Raw genomic sequence first — 16248 nt, 5'->3', positions numbered from 1 at the left:
AAGGCTGAGTCAACCTTGAGCCGGTGGTGAGATTTGAACTGCTGAACTACAGCTAGCATTTAGCTGAAGTAGCCTGCAGTGCTGCACCCTAACCACTGTGGCATCCCAGCTCGATGGCGAACTGTGGCATGTGTACCAGAAGTGGCACACAAAGCTGCCCACTGCGTTTTTTTCCTGAAATAAATGTCACACCACAGACATCCAGTTCAGCACAGGTGGATAAAGTTACTACAGGTTAGAAAAGAAGGAACTGTATGATTTGTGCTTTGAGCTGAGGCTGGTGGTGCCCATGTCAATATACTTAGATTTGAGAAACCTCTAAGCTGAAGTCCAGACAGTCATTTGACTGTTTTCCAAAACATTTCTCCAAATTAAAGATCAGCAAGACTCATGAATGGAATGAAGACTAATACTTAACAATATACCCATCAGCTCTAATCTGATTCCAATTATTGATTAGATTCAGAACATTGATTTGCTTTAATAGGATTTCCAAATTGAACTGCCCAGACAAGGTTGATGGAATTCAAATTGCCAAATTGATGGGAACTTAGAGAAAGATACTCTTAGATCATCTTTCATTACTTAACATTACATAGACTGATCCATACAGTTTTAGTAGCAATGAGGTTTATCTGTTTCCTCTTATGAAATGGTTTTTCAGCTTCCCAATCCAACCCAGTATAGTAAACAGGCAAGTTTTAACCTGTTTGTCTTCCATGGGGAGAGAGTGGGGGATGGATAGATAGGTAGATAGATGATAGATAGATAGATAGATAGATAGATAGATAGATAGATAGATAGATAGAAAGATAGATAGATAGACAGACAGACAGACAGATGGTATACATGAATATAGATTTTTGCAACAGTTTCAGGCTTTGAGCAATGTTTCATTGTAATAATCCATTCATAAATCTACATCATATTGCTCATAAATGGTAAGTAACAGCAGGTTCACTGAGTAATTGGGGCCATAAATTTATCTTCACGGTGCTGAAGGTCTCATCTCTTAGCCATAAGAAGAGAAGGAAAGATCCATTTCTGTTATACAGCCATTAGTTTCTATTTAAAAGTATAAAGTTGTGTTCTGCTGATCATAGACATTGATCTGAGTTAGTGACAGGGTTTAATATTTTCAGACATCTATGATTTGGCAGGTTTTAGATGAGAGTCGTATGACCAGAAAGTTTCCTCTGTGCAGCGTTGATACTATTTTGCAGGGCAGACCAGACCCCCATCTTTTATAACAGCTTTCCCCTAATGGATATTTATTTATTTATTTATTTATTTATTTATTTATTTATTTATTTATCTATCTATCTATCTATCTATCCCACCTCGGAAGGATGGAAGGATGAGTCAACCTTGAGCCGGTGATGAGATTTGAACCGCTGACCTTCAGATCTACAGTCAGCTTCAGTGGCCTGCAGTATAGCACTCTACTTGCTGCGCCACCCCAGCTCAAATGTATTTCAAATGTGTTAGTGATGGCAATATTCTTGACTACATACGAAGGGTTCTCCCTGGAGAAGGCTGGACAAGTGAAATCACAGATATTCAATATCAGATTGTCCAACACTTTGGGTGATCCATACTGTCTACCAAGTCAGTTTCTTCACCATCAGAAACAGCATTGGAAGCTACCTTAAACCAAGTGTCAAACCAGTGCAGAAGTTGGTGATAAATTAATGGCTTGCCACACTATCTGTAGAAGGCCTGATGTTTATGGGAACTTGGGAGGGGGGATTTTCAGGAGGGAACAGATGCAGCCACAAAGCATTCTTTCGAGTGGTTCAAGGCCATCTTATGCCCACCCACCTGGGCGGAAGCAGGAGGACTTGCCACACTGGCACAATCTGAGTGGGCAACATGATAAGTTCATGGGTGGGGGACAAGGAATGTGAACTTTCAACTGAGTGGGAAATTCAGATTCAGGATTCCCAGTGTTAGGTGCCAGGATGGTTCTGGCAATAAATTGGAACTTAGAGGAGTACTTTGACTCGGACTCTGATTTTGTTTGGATGTTACCTGGAACCTTGACATCAAGCTACAGTGTTCCTTGGTAAAAGTGTGATTGTTGTAAGAAGTTGCAAGAGAGAGATTTTTTTTCACGCCTCAACATATATGAAGAAACTCTTTGGATTACAGACTGCTGCTCAGTTATAATGTGTGCAATAGTCAATGAAAACATGTTTTTCCCCTCTATATTTTGCCATTTCAGGTAATGCTATCCTTTCCTACCAGGAGATAATAGAAGACTGGTATGCTGTTGCCTATGGGGTCATGAAGATTTGGACACAACTTACCATAGCAACTGACCAGTTAAATTTTCCCAGCAAATATTAGAAAGGAGCTGGATCTTTTAATATGCTTAAATGGGACTCGTGGGCCACATGAAGATCAGAATGGTATCCTGAAGACTTACGTAAATGGATCAAGAGTACTCTAGAGCAGTGTTTCCCAACCTTGGCAACTTGAAGATATTTGGACTTCAACTCCCAGAATTCTCCGGCCAGCGAATGCTGGCTGGGGAATTATGGGAGTTGAAGTCCATATATCTTCAAGTTGCCAAGGTTGGGAAACACTGCTCTAGAGCCATCTGATCCAAACAACAAAATTTCAGATATCAGGAAAGAGAATCAGGAAATTCCCTATTGTCATACAGTGGTCATCAAGGTTTGGCAGACCAAATCTGGCAGAATTAAGATATAGATGGAATAGCCTTCTTCAGTGTTCATAGATGCTTATGTGCTAGGTTGGCCTAATTGTGAGAGGTTTTTGCAAGCAAGGCAACCTTCCTCAACCAGGCACCTTCCATTTCTACAGGTGTTATTAATGAGGCTTGGGTCTAAGCATATGTGAAGGCTGGGCACCTTGGGGATTTCAGCACAGCTGAGCTACCTGATATACAGCTGTACTGCATTAAATCAGAGAGTGCTATAGTTCCAAAATGGGTACAAAATAGTGAGTGTGCAACTAGTAACTTCAAGAAGAGATCATGCATCTTGCTTCCATGATGGGTCCACTGATCTCTTATTTTGAAAGTCAAACATTCTCCTCCTCACCACCTTCCTTTGAGACTCATCATTTTTAGGGAGATCTGCTTCTCTCCCCCCTCCCCCATTACCTTCATGCCAAATTCAACATTGCTGATATTTGACATACACACTGTCCAACATTTTCATCTCAAATTAAAGTACAGCAATAACTAGGATGGCCAACTGACCAAAAAAAAGTAACCTGGCTTATTCTACTACTTGAAAACAGAGTGATGCATAGAAACCATCAATAAATGCTTACAATGCTTTGGAGAGAAATACAGGATAGTTAAGATAGCTGGAAAACCAACATCAACTTATTTTTAATGGCTCATGTGTTTAGGAAAGGGGGGGGGGAGAACCAGATATATCATACTCAGATTGGAAGAAACATCAACACAAATTTGTTTAATCAAAGCTATTTTGCTTCATCAACAGATATTCACAGTAATTGCTAGATTTCAGCAATACAGGGAGTTCCGAAATTCCAGATTCAATGCTTTGTAGGTTAGGTCACAGTTCAACAGGCTCGGGGGGAAAGTCAGATTATGTATTGCTGCATTTGTCATGCTCTCTGTGGCTGAACCGTTTCTCTGGCAATGCACCTTTTTAAATCTTTCTCCTTCTGAGCTCTCAAAAGTTGGACAGATGCCTCAGCATGTATCCCCTTCCCAAATCCTGTTTTACTGAAAATAGGGAGTGGACCTGACCCTCCAGAATGTGGAATACAGCGGCCTTGGAGAGAAATGAGCCTCAGGGGCTGCTCTGCGGAAGAAGTGCACAGGATTCTTGGAGAAGAGGAGAGGCACCTTTGCAGGATCGATTCCTATTGCCAGATGTGAAAAGCAGTTCTGCCATTCAGTCCAAGTCAGCTTACGCTGTTCCTTTCTCTAGGTCAACATTTTTTCTTTTTATAATTTGGGGGGGAGGGGAAAAAAAGAACCTCATCGACACAAAAGCACCAATATGCATTGTGACATCATCACTATGATGTCAAGGTGACATTGTCAACATAACAACATTGTTCTCTTTTAGACTCTCTCAGGACTGCAAATGCTTGCTCTCTGCCTCATCTATTCCAAAGGATAACAGCCACACACACAAGAAGATGATGTGATTGATCAACTTTCTGGGTTTATTGTCATCGTCATCATCGCTTCCTTTTTCTTTTGGTTAAATAAAGCAAGCCTTCCTTTGTGATTCTCCTGTCCTTCGAATGAAAGCCAGCTGACCAGGAGCTAGTGGAGAGTTTGGATTCTTCCTGGTTAAGGGGAAGCAGAAAGCCAAACCAAAAAAAATAATAATGAAAGGAGAGCTGCTTTTTTAATGTGTGTGTGAGGTCCCAGTGAGTTGAGTCATGCAGTGCTGTGATCCCCTAGAAACACCGCACGGAGCAAAAGAAACGTCCCAGTCTAACTTCTGCTCCCAAAGCTTCCATTTACCTCAGAAATAAATTAAGGGGTTCTCAGAGTGGAAAGAAGAGATGATGTGATCGGTGGCGCCTCCTCTCGGGCGGTGGGGCAGGTCATCCCCACTTCCCTTCCCCCACTGGCGGTGACAATGCCGCCCACATTGCCTGCCCGTCCGGCCACAGCAGAGTCCAAGATGTGTGAGAGAGTTTGTTGGTCTGGTGTTCAGTCCTGCCAGAAGAAAAGAACGGGCCTGTGCTATTCGAGAGACTAGCGGCTACTGTTCTTTATAGCTTCTTTTGCAGCAATAATCAAGGGGGTCAGGCTGGACAGTGGCTTGGCCAGTTTTAGAAACGGGTGCTGGAAGGAAAAAGAAAATAATTTATCCATTGGGGAACTGCGACAGTGAGACAGGTAGGCAAATTATTTATCTATGTAATATATGGTATTGTCACATTAGCCAGAAAACTAAAACGCTAATGCAGAATAGAAGTAGTCCTCAACTTGTTTCCACTGCTACGTGAGACACGTTGACTGAGTTCTGTCCAATTTTATGACCTTTCTTGCCACAATGGTTAAGTGAATCACTGCAGTTGAGAAGTTAGCAACCTGGTTGTTAAGTGAATCTGGCTTCTGCATTTGACTTTGCTTGTCAAGAAGTCTCAAAAGTGGGTCACGTGACCTTGGGACCCAGCAACGGTCATAAACTGGAACCAGTTGCCAAGCATCTGAATTTTCATCACACAACCATGGGGATGCTGCATAGTCGTAACTGTGAAAAGCTATTGTAAGTTACATTTTTCAGTGCTGTTGTAACTTTGAATGGTCACTAAGCAAACTGTTGCAAGTCAAGGACTATCTGTAGTAGTTTGGCTGCCCATTTACTAGCTTTTTGTACACTCTCACTATGAAGTGGTATCTAAATCTATTGGTAATAATAATAATAATAGTAGTAGTAGTAGTAATAGTAATAGTAATAGTAATAATAATAATTTATTAGTTGGGAAATCAACCAAAGAAAATGGATCATGATGCATTCAATTTCATGTTTTTTCTCCCTAGCATGCAAAAGGAATTTTAGAGGAAATTGATCATCGGATGCTGTGCAGGAAGCAAATTTAACCCAAAAACATACAGTATAGGACAGTGATGGTGAACCTTTTTTGGTTCACGTGCCAAAAAGGGTGTGTATGAATGTGCAGACATACATGTGCCCACACCTCTTCCCTCCACCCCCACGCATGCGCACTCCCTGCCTTGACCTCTACGCATGTGCACAGTTCTTTCTGAAGCCTGGTAGCTGAAAAAAATACCCAAATGGACAAACCGGAAGTCTGGGAAAACGCACTTGCATTTTGCTGTTGTGCTGTTTTTTGCCCTCTGGAGGGTTTAGGGAAGCTTCCTGAAACTTCAAAGTGCAAAAAACAGCAAAATGGCAAACCAGAAGTTCAGAAAATGCACTTGCGGTTTGCCCATTTGGTTGTTTTTGCACTCTAGGGCTTCAGGAAGCTTCCCTGAACCCTCCAGAGTACAAAAAACAGCACAACGGCAAACCGGAAGTGCATTTTTCTGAAGTTCCAGTTTGTCTGTTGGTAGATATTTTTGCCTCCAGGGCTCCAGGGAAGCTTCTCTGAAGGGTCTGGAGGATGGAACAGACTTTCCCAAGTGCGCACTGGAGCTGAAACATGGCAAAGTCTCTCATGTCCTCCGATACGTCATAGGTTCGCCACCAGGGCACATGACTTAGAGCTGGGCCACAGCTCTAAGGATTAGGTTCAAAAGTGATCGGAACAGCTCTTCAAAGAGATCTTGTGAATCCATAAATTGAGTGGAAATATCAAACTGAAACGGATCTCTTTAAAACATGTGGAAATTTAATGGACATTTCTGCATGGTCTACGTGCCTATTTAACAGGAGCGCAAATTGATGTGACCCTTTTAGCAGGAGATCAGTTTGCAAATTAAAAACAAATCCAGCTGTAATTGCAAACGTTACAGCCTCATCTAGACAGTTCCCATAGTTTTCAAGACAATGGACTTTTTCCATCTGGGTCCCCACATAAACCAATGATGCAAAGGCATGAAAAAAATAAATCAGGATGGCTGTTGCAACCATGCACCTTGACTTTTTAATCTTTTCTCCTTTCTCCATGGGCCCTGTTGCCCTGATGTATCAAATGTGAGTAACCATACAAGGGGGCAACATTTATGAGCAGCTTGCCCCATCAGAGAGAATCTCCATAAGAGCTATGCTTTGTCGAAAGATTAAGCTTTTTCTTCATTTACCTGCAAGAGTTCTTTCGCAGACCCTCGTCTGTCAACATCCATCTCAAGGCAGCGGTTCAAAAAGTCCCGAAAAACCACAGAAAGTCTTTCGGGATTCTGGAGTTCTGGTGTCCCGTTGGTAGCTATCAAATACAAGGCCTGAGAGATAAAAATAAACAAATTGAATCAATCCCGCGAAGGCAACTGTTCCACCTTCTCTTTTATTTAGGCAGATAGTCAGATGCGCCTTGTTACACCAATATTCTCTTTTTTTATATGAGCACATAAAAGCAAAATGCGACTTAGAGCCACAGCTCGGATCAGCATTTCTGTGGCTAAGGAAGGATATTGTTAATTGAGTTGCAGCTGATTTTATTACCTCCTTTGGCACCCTTGTTAAGTGAACCACTGCAGCTGTTAACCCTGCTGTTCTGTTCGAAAAAACTCCCTAATCTTATGTTCCCGGGTCTATTTGACCTGGACTGCAAATTGATCATTTTAGGTACTTATATTTGGTCTTTTTGAAAGCTTTTTTCACCTGGAAACAGTTTTGAACATTTCTGCACACAATGGAATGAAAATTGAACTGAAAAAATTAATCCTTATTGGTTTATTTTGCACATAAATGTGCCTCCCCCCCCCCATTTTTGTGAAAGTTTTTTCAATTTATGGATAGTTTTGCTTGCAAAATCCATTCTATTTTACTAAAGTTGGTCTGGGATTGGTAGCTTGGAACATTTCTGCACACAATGATATGAAAATTGAACTGGAAAAATTGATGCATATTGGTTTATTTTGCACATAAATGGGCCCCCATGCTTATACTCAAATAGGCTTATACTCGAGTAGGATTATACTCAAGTATAAGACAATATGGTTTTATATTCAAAAATAAACCAATAAGAATCATTTTTTTTCAGTTCATTTCTATTTTTCTTATGTTCAGGATTGTTTCAAAAGGATATTCCAAATATTTCTAGCCAAATATGTATAAAAAGTGACAATAATGGCACACAGCAAGGCCAAGGGGGGGTGGCCCTTTTGTGGCAAAAATAAACCAATAAGAACCATTTTTTTCAGTTCATTTATATTTTTCTTATGTTCAGGACTGTTCAATTTAGTATATCAAACCTTTTGGGGGGAAATTCCTTAGGGATTTGTAGCCTTAAAAAATATAAATTGACACGAAATTCAGAAAGGATGGGGGAGGGGCTTTTTGATCAAAATAAAAATATAAGTCTCAATTTTTCCAGTTCAATTTTCATATCATTATGTTCATAAATGTTCAAACTAGTTTTCCAGTTGAAAAAGTTTTCAAAAAGATCAAATTCAAGTACCTAAAAAAAATCTTTTTGGTCCGGTCATATACGAACAGAAACAGACTCGAAGTGATGATTTTTGTTTGCCCAGAAAACAATTAGCCACCACCCCAAAAATATTTTTTTGATGATCAGCATTGTTAAATTGAGTAAATGAATGCCTAAGATTTTAAAGAATATTTTGGATTTGGAACATAAAAAAATATAAAGTGAAAATGGTTGCAAGCAGCCGAGGGGGGAGGGAGGCCTTATTTCTGATGTTAAAAAACCAGTAAGAATCATTTTTTTCAGTTCCTTTATATTTTTCTTATATTCAGAAATGTTCAAGCTACCAATCCCACACCAACTTCAGTAAAATAGAATGCATTTTGCAAGCAAAACTATCCATAAATTGAAAAAACTTTCACAAAAACGGGGGGGGGGCATGGATTATAGCAGCAAAATATACCAATAAGATTTACTTTTTTCATTTCAATTTTCATATCATTGTGTGCAGAAATGTTCAGACTACTTTCCAAGTGAAAAAAGCTTTCAAAAAGACTAAACATAAGCACTGCAAATGAAGAGTTTTCGCTCCGGGTCAGGGTGACCCGGGAACAGAAGAAGTGTAACTTTTTTTGCCCAGCAAAAACTAAGCCCCCCACCCCCCCAAAAAAAATTCTCATAGAGAGAACCCCTGAAATGATGAAAAGTCATGAAATTTCAAGTTTCAGATATGCAGGGAAAATTTTTTACAGGGACTCAAACTTGGCTTCGGGTCGCATACGACCCGAACAGAACAGCAGGGTTCATGCACTTGTTAAGCAAATCTGGCATTACCCATTGATAGAAGAAGGAATTCATGGGCTGTTATCTCAGTACAGTGGTACCTCTACTTACGAACTTAATTCGTTCCGTGACCAGGTTCTTAAGTAGAAAAGTTTGTAACAAGAAGCAATTTTTCCCAATTTTTCCCATTTTTTCCCTACCAGTGCACTCCATGTACATCAGGATGTTTCATGCGATTTTGCTTCCGTGCATGCACAGAAGGACGATTTTCCTTCTGTGCATGCTCAGAGAGCAAAAAACCTGCTAAAAATTAGGAAAAAAAGATGGTGCCACACACGGACCGGCGAAGACAGCATAGGAGCCGTCATGTGCAAATTGTGCAATCGGAGTGGCGCACCGGGACCGCTCCTGTACGAACCCACCTCTGATTCTATTCTACTCTAAATGTATACTCCAATGACTTCCATGATGCTCTCGGGTTTTGGAAGGACTCAAACACAACAGGGTCAAATGTTGATCTTACCCTGAGAGGATTCTCATTGAGATATGGAGGCTCTCCTTCTACCATTTCTATTGCCATGATTCCTAAAGACCAAATGTCCACTTTGGGGCCGTACGCTTTCCTTGTGACCACTTCAGGAGCCATCCAGTAAGGCGTCCCCACCATTGTACTCCGCTTGCTCTGTTCAGGAGTTATCTGAGCGCAGAAGCCAAAATCAGCTGCAGGTAACAGAAAAGAGAAGTCATTACTGAGGAAACCATACTGATCATCGAACATAACATAGAGTTGGAAGGGACCTTGAAGGTCTTCTAGTCCAACCCACTGCTCAAGCAGGAGACCCTATATCTGTGATGGCGAACCGGTGGTACGCGTGCCACAGATCACACGCGGAGCCATATGGGAGAGCACATGAGACTTTTCCATGCTTCAGCTCTAATGCGCCAGCCATTTCATCCTCTAGATGCTTCAGGGAAGTCCAAAGGCAAAAAAAATCCCCCAACTGACGAACTGGAAGTTCGGAAAAACGCAATTCTGGTTTGCCTGTTTGGCCATCCCCCCCCCCCCCCCACCTATCAGCAGTGGTGAGTTTATACCGATGAGGTCCACAGATCTGCATTGGTATGGACCCACTGAATTTTCCACTATTTTTTTCCAGCGTCTCTACATGGAAGAAGCCCTCAGCTATGTCTCGGACAAAGAATAAAGGTTGGTATTAAGATGGTATATTGGTGATACAGGTGTATCGGTGGTTATTGAAATGGATGTCCAAGTGACACCTTGGTTGGTTGAGGCAGGCAAGATTCCCTTGGGTACCATGGGCAGAAAGAGAAGGCAAAACCCTCACTTTCCCTTGACCCCAGTGCATAATTGGTGGCCCACTGTGTGACAGAATGCTGGACTCGATGGGCTCTGGCCTGATTCAGCATGGCTCTTCTTAGGTTCTTCTGTTCTTATCAGTGATGGGCTAACAAAATTTTTACTACCACACTGTGGGTGTGGCTTATGCATTTTGTTTCAGCATCTTTCAGTGCAAATTGGGTGCTCTTGAGCTCCATTTTCGCTACCCCACTGCTTTCTTCCCCATCTGGGCAGTAGCCCACCCATGATTATCTACTATATAAAGTGTATGTACGCACATGCATGCAGAGCTCTTCTAAAATTATATACATTCAACCTCATTTACTGCGATAGGAAAAACAGACCCAGAGCCCAGAAGGGGGGGAAAAAAGGGGGGGGGGGTTCAAAATTTTGCTACCTGTACTGTATACCTGACCAAAATTTTGCTACTGGTACTGTGCACCTGACCGTACCCGTAGGAGCCCATCACTGGTTCTTATGATGGGTGGTGGTAGTGGGGCTTCTTCTGACATGATGCCAGGAAAAAAAATCACAGAAAATTCAGTGGGTTCCTACTAGTGTGGCTGTCTGGACCACATTGGTAGGAACCCACCATTGCCTACCAGATTTCAGAAAGTCCTGTGCACACTCACGCATGTTAGCACACACACACACACACACACACACACACACACACACACCTTTTGTCATGCAAACCAAAAAAAAGGTTCACCATCCCTGCCCTATACCATTTCTGCAATTGTCCAGGAGAATTTTAAATCATACTGTCTCAAAGGTTCCATTTCCAAAAGGCAACTGGACTTTCTTGTTTTATCTACTTTGAAAAAGCTTCTCAGAATGAGAAGCAAAACATTTTTTTAAAGAAAATAAACCAAGAAAAATCCAGTTGCCTTTTGGAAAGAGCAGCTTTGGGACAGTTCTGCCTACTGATTCGGCCCTCCACCAAAGTCCATTTCTCATACGCCCCTTTGGGAAAACTAATTGCCCAACCCAGCCTTAAGGTGTTGCATGATGCCTAAACGTGCTGACGGTGCCAAAGTCTTTGATTTTATAATTTGTTATTTTATTTCATTCCTTTGAGTAAGCATGGTGTTGTGTTTTTTTTTAATGCTTTATAAATGAACAACTGAAAGTATTGTAAGATTGACTGTATTACATTCAGAAAAATAAGTTAAGTATCCTTTTGGCACCAATCCCTATTGATACAGATACACTCATGTGTCTATCATTTTACATATTGCCCAGCCTTTAAAATGGAGTTTAACTGCACCCTTTGTTGTCTTAAATTTCTTGGGTTGGTTCCAATATTCCAACTGTTCATTTCTGCCATGTTTAGTGATCCATTAAGCTTGGAAATCAGTGCTACCAGGCCTTAATTAATTCTCTTGTAGCTATAATCATATATTTCGGGATGTATAAAACAGTGCAAAACAATGATCAAACTAAATAAGAGATACAAGAGCAATATTAAATCAAGCTAGTCGATGAAATCCAAATGGTGGAGTGACTCATCTGGTCTTTAAATCTATAGTAATAATATCCAGATGGCTGAATCCCATAATTCAGAGTGCCAGGTCTTTTGCCTCATGTATCCAAGTGACCGGCCAGGGCCCACAGAGTCGGCCTCCTCCAGGTCCCATCAGCCAGACAATGCTGTCTGGCGGAACCTAGGGGAAGAGCCTTCTCTGTGGCAGCCACAACCCTATGGAACAAACTCCCTCTGGAGATCCGCACCACCCCCACTCTCCCCGTCTTCCATTAGGAAGACCCACCTTTGCAGACAGGCTTGAATGAATCTCTCATATCTAGCCCAGCCAATGAGTGAATGTATGTATGGATGTGATGGATTGATTTTTAGCATGGAGTTTTAGGATAGTATTTTAAGGTAGATTTTATTGATAGATTTCTAATATGTTGTGCATAATTTGCTGCAAGCCGCCCTGAGTTTCAGGAGATAGATAGATAGATAGATAGATAGATAGATAGATAATTTTATTTATTTATTTTATTTTATTTGCCTTCCATGCTGCCCAATCCCAAAGGACTCAGGGCGGCTTACAACTATATAAATTACAAAAAACAATAAAAAGAAGTCAAAAATACGCAATCTAAGCTCTAAAACCCTAATTAAAACTTGTAATAGACTAACTCAACAGCATGCATACATACCATTCATACACTTGGCCAATCTAGTTGTGGATTCAGGGCCCCCAGGCCTGCTGGCATAAACAGGTCTTTGTGGCCTTACAGAAAGCCAGCAGGGTGGGAGCAGTAAGGATATCGGGTGTGGGGGAGGAGTTGATTCCATAGAACCGGGGCGGCCACAGAGAAGGCCCTCCCCTGTGGCTCAATCAACATGTACTGCTTAGTTGAGAGGACCCTGAAGAAGGCCAACTCTTTGTGCTATGAATGAATGAATGAATGAATGAATGAACAATGAGCAGAAGGAATACTCTTGAGAAGAGGAAAAAGAGTCGCAAGCAAGACATCAGATAAAAGAAGTCTGAGTCCAGAGGAGAAAACAATTTGAAAAAGCATCTCGGATATGATCTTCCTTACTTCTCTTGAAGATAAAGCGGGAATCAGGCACAAACAACCAGAACAGCTCTGAGAATGGGTCAGGTAGGTTTCTTCAGTTTTGATTATCCATTTACAAGAATCTTGCTAGACTTTCTGAATTCCCATGGGAATGGCAGATATAGACCAAAGGGTTTGACCTCAAATGTTTCTGCCTCTGAACTGGCTTCTTTTGACCTTCTCAGGAGGCGGAACCGACTAGGTGATTCTGCCCCAGATACCTAATGGACCCAGAGGGCTTTCAGAGGGCGCTTGGGGTTACAGTATACCAGATTCCCTTATACACAGTTTGGCAGAGTCTCTTGCTGTGGCCTGGAAAAAGGCTGGGACAGAGGCTTTTGACCGGATTGCACCATTGTGACCTCTCCACGGCACTAGACCCCATAGAGCTCCATGGTTCAACGAGGAGCTCCAGGAGTTGAAACGCCAGAAGTCTAGAGAAGCAATGGAGGAAGAGTAAATCCGAATCCGACCGAACACTTGTAAGAGCTCACATTAAGACTTACAAAGTGGCGCTCAAGGCGGCAAGATGCACGTACCATGCTGCCTTGATTGCATCAGTGGAATCCCGCCCAGCTGCTCTGTTTAGGGTGACTCGCTCCCTTCTGAATCCGGGGGGAGTTGGGGAGCCCTTGCAGAGCAGTGCCGAGGAGTTTGGAGGTGACTGGGGCCTGTCCTTGTCCATCTGTCGGGGTGGAGTTTGACTTGGTGACACCTGATGAAGTGGACAAGGCCATTGGAGCTGCAAGTTCCGCCACCTGCTTCCTGGATCCGTGTCCCTCTTTGTTGGTTTCAGCCGGCCAAGAGGTGACACAGAGCTGGGTCCGGGAGATTGTCAATGCTTCTTTGGGGAGGGGTTCCTTCCCGGCTTCTTACAAGGAGGCACTTTTGCACCCCCTCCTCAAGAAGCCTTCCCTGGACCCAGCTGTGCTTAATAACTATCGTCCAGTCTCCAACCTTCCCTTTATGGGGAAGGTTGTTGAGAAGGTGGTGGTCCTTGGAAGAAGCCAATTATCTAGGCCCTCAACAGTCAGGATTCAGGCCCGGCTACAGCATGGAAACTGCTTTGGTCATGCTGATGGATGATCTCCGGTGGGCCCAGGACAGGAGCTTGTCCTCTGTCCTGGTGCTTCTCGAACTCTCAGCGGCTTTTGATACCATCGACCATGGTATCCCTCTGTGCCGGCTGGAGGGGTTGGGAGTGGGAGGTACTTTCCTTCAGTGGTTCTCCTCCTACCTCTCCGGCCGGTTGCAGTCGGTGTTAGTGTGGGGTCAGAGGTCGACCTCTAGGTCTCTCCCTTGTGGGGTGCCTCAGGGGTTGGTCCTCTCCCCCCTGCTATTTAATATCTACATGAAACTGCTGGGCGAGATCATCCAGGGGCATGGAGTGAGGTATCATCAGTACATCTCCACCTCATGTCCAGTCAGTGAAGCAGTGGAAGTGATGTGCCAGTGCTTGGAGACTGTTGGGGTCTGGATGGGTGTCAACAGGCTCAAACTCAACCCTGACAAGATGGAGTGGCTGTCAGTTTTGCCTCCCAAGAACAATTCCATCTGTCTGTCCATCACCCTGGGGAGGGATTTACTGACACCCTCGGAAGGGGGTCCGCAACTTCGGCGTCCTCCTCGATCCATAGTTCACATTAGAGAATGATCTTTCAGCTGTGGCGAGGAGGGCGTTTGCCCAGGTTCGCCTGGTGCACCAGTTGCGGCCCTATTTAGACCGGGAGTCGTTGCTCACAGTCACTCATGCCCTCATCACCTCGGGGTTCGACTACTGCAATGCTCTCTACATGGGGCTACCTTTGAAAAGTATTTGGAAACTTCAGAACGTGCAGAATGAGGCAGCAAGAGCTATCATGGGCATTCCCAGATATGCCCATGTTTTGTCATCACTCTGCAGCCAGCACTTTTTCGGTCACAATTCAAAGGACCTATAAAGCCCTACATGGCATCAGACCAGAATACCTCCGGGTCCCGTTGACGAAACAATGCCGTCTGGCGGGACCCAGGGGAAGAGCCTTCTCTGTGGTGGCCCCGGCCCTCTGGAATCAGCTCCCCCACCCTCCTTGCCTTTCGCAAACCTTTGAAAACTCATCTATGTCACCAGGCATGGAGGAATTGATATATCCTTAGCTGCCTTTGACTTTATGGATGGTGTGTTTGGGCTGTATGATTGTTTTAATAGGTTTTTTTTAAAAGACTGTTTTAACATTGGATTTGTATATGGTGTTTTATTGTTGTGAGCCGCTCCGAATCCTCGGAGAGGGGCGGCATAGAAATCTAATAAATTATTATTAATTATTATTATTATTCTCTTCTAGGGCCTCTTCTACTTCAGTCAGTGGTTCCACCACAAGGAAGCATATTGAAACTTACAAGACTGATGCCAGACCTTCAAGGTAGACCAAACCAGGAAACCCAAGGTATGAACACGAAAAATATTTTTATTGTATCGTTATAATAAAAGAGTCTTTCAGGCCTGAGTGTGCTTCCTGCCTCTCTCTCTTTGTATTCACGAGAACTAATGAGGGTCTTGCTTGAGATGTTTTCTTAGGTTACTGTTTTGTCCCAGACTCCAATTTCTTTCATCTGACAATTGCAACTCTTTCTCTTCTTCCTCAAGATTATTCTTTTTGCCCATTACATCAATTCACAAAATACCCAGTGATAGATGATCTCTTAAGCAATTGTTGATATTCTTACAAAAATTGTGAGATCAATCCAATCAAATTTCTGTTTCATGCTGTAATTTAATCTTAGAAGAAAAAAATATTTGCAGAAGGAGATTTTTTTGCCACCCTCTTCTCAGAGAAAGCAATAGCTGTCGAGGTAGAACAGATAGGACAAGAAGCAGAGAGGGTACTTACTGAGTTTCACAGATCCATCCATCCCAAGAAGTATGTTATCACTCTTGATATCTCTATGGATCACTTGGTTTGAGTGTAAGAAGTCCAATGCTTGCAGGCACTAACAACAGCAATAGTAACACAAGAGGATTGTTTAAAGAGGGAAAAGTACAAATAAAGAGCAATCTTTTAACACACTGGAGAGGCAGGGAGGGGTACTACTTTCAAAATAATGGTGAGTTGTGGATTACAAAGGGGCGTGAGCAGGTTCTGTCTAAGAATATACTTCAACTTTGTTTTAGGACCATTAATTTTCTTTTTCCTACCAGATGGAAAGTTACTTTCAAAATTCTGGTCAACCACCACACAATTCCTCAATTTTATCCAAGCATAAGTCCAAGCAGTTGCTAGAAATCAACCCGGACTTGACAATGTAAATAAAAGGGGAAAAGCCACATATTCATTAATCACATAGTTTCCTTGCCATAAAGTAGTCTGAATGAGCATCTAGGCTGGATACATGATAACAGTGTTTCAGTATCTGAGGGGCTGCCACAAAGAAGAGGGAGTCAACCTATTCCCCAAAGCACCTGAAGGTAGAATAAGAAGCAATGGGTGGAAACTAATCAAGGAGAGAAGTAACTTAGGACAAAGGAGACA

At 42.6% G+C, this 16248-nt stretch overlaps 1 protein-coding gene across 8 annotated transcripts in view; it reads right to left on the bottom strand.

Moving 5' to 3' along the window:
• Nucleotides 1–3422: 3422 nt before the first annotated feature.
• Nucleotides 3423–16248, bottom strand: part of PAK3 (p21 (RAC1) activated kinase 3) — a 252788-nt gene continuing 239962 nt past the window's right edge. For all 8 annotated transcript variants that reach the window (XM_070759569.1, XM_070759570.1, XM_070759568.1 and 5 more), the window contains 4 exons: nucleotides 15610–15709; nucleotides 9326–9522; nucleotides 6737–6874; nucleotides 3423–4810 (listed from right to left, as the gene is read on the bottom strand). In XM_070759569.1, the coding sequence (XP_070615670.1) occupies nucleotides 4721–4810; nucleotides 6737–6874; nucleotides 9326–9522; nucleotides 15610–15709 (525 nt within the window). In that variant the 3' untranslated portion in view covers nucleotides 3423–4720. The remainder of the gene's footprint in view (nucleotides 4811–6736; nucleotides 6875–9325; nucleotides 9523–15609; nucleotides 15710–16248) is intronic.

This window comes from Erythrolamprus reginae, chromosome 8, assembly GCF_031021105.1.
Source record: "Erythrolamprus reginae isolate rEryReg1 chromosome 8, rEryReg1.hap1, whole genome shotgun sequence".
Lineage (NCBI taxonomy): Eukaryota > Metazoa > Chordata > Lepidosauria > Squamata > Dipsadidae > Erythrolamprus > Erythrolamprus reginae.
Note: the sequence above shows the minus strand (reverse complement) of the source record. Positions and strands in the feature narration are given on the sequence as shown.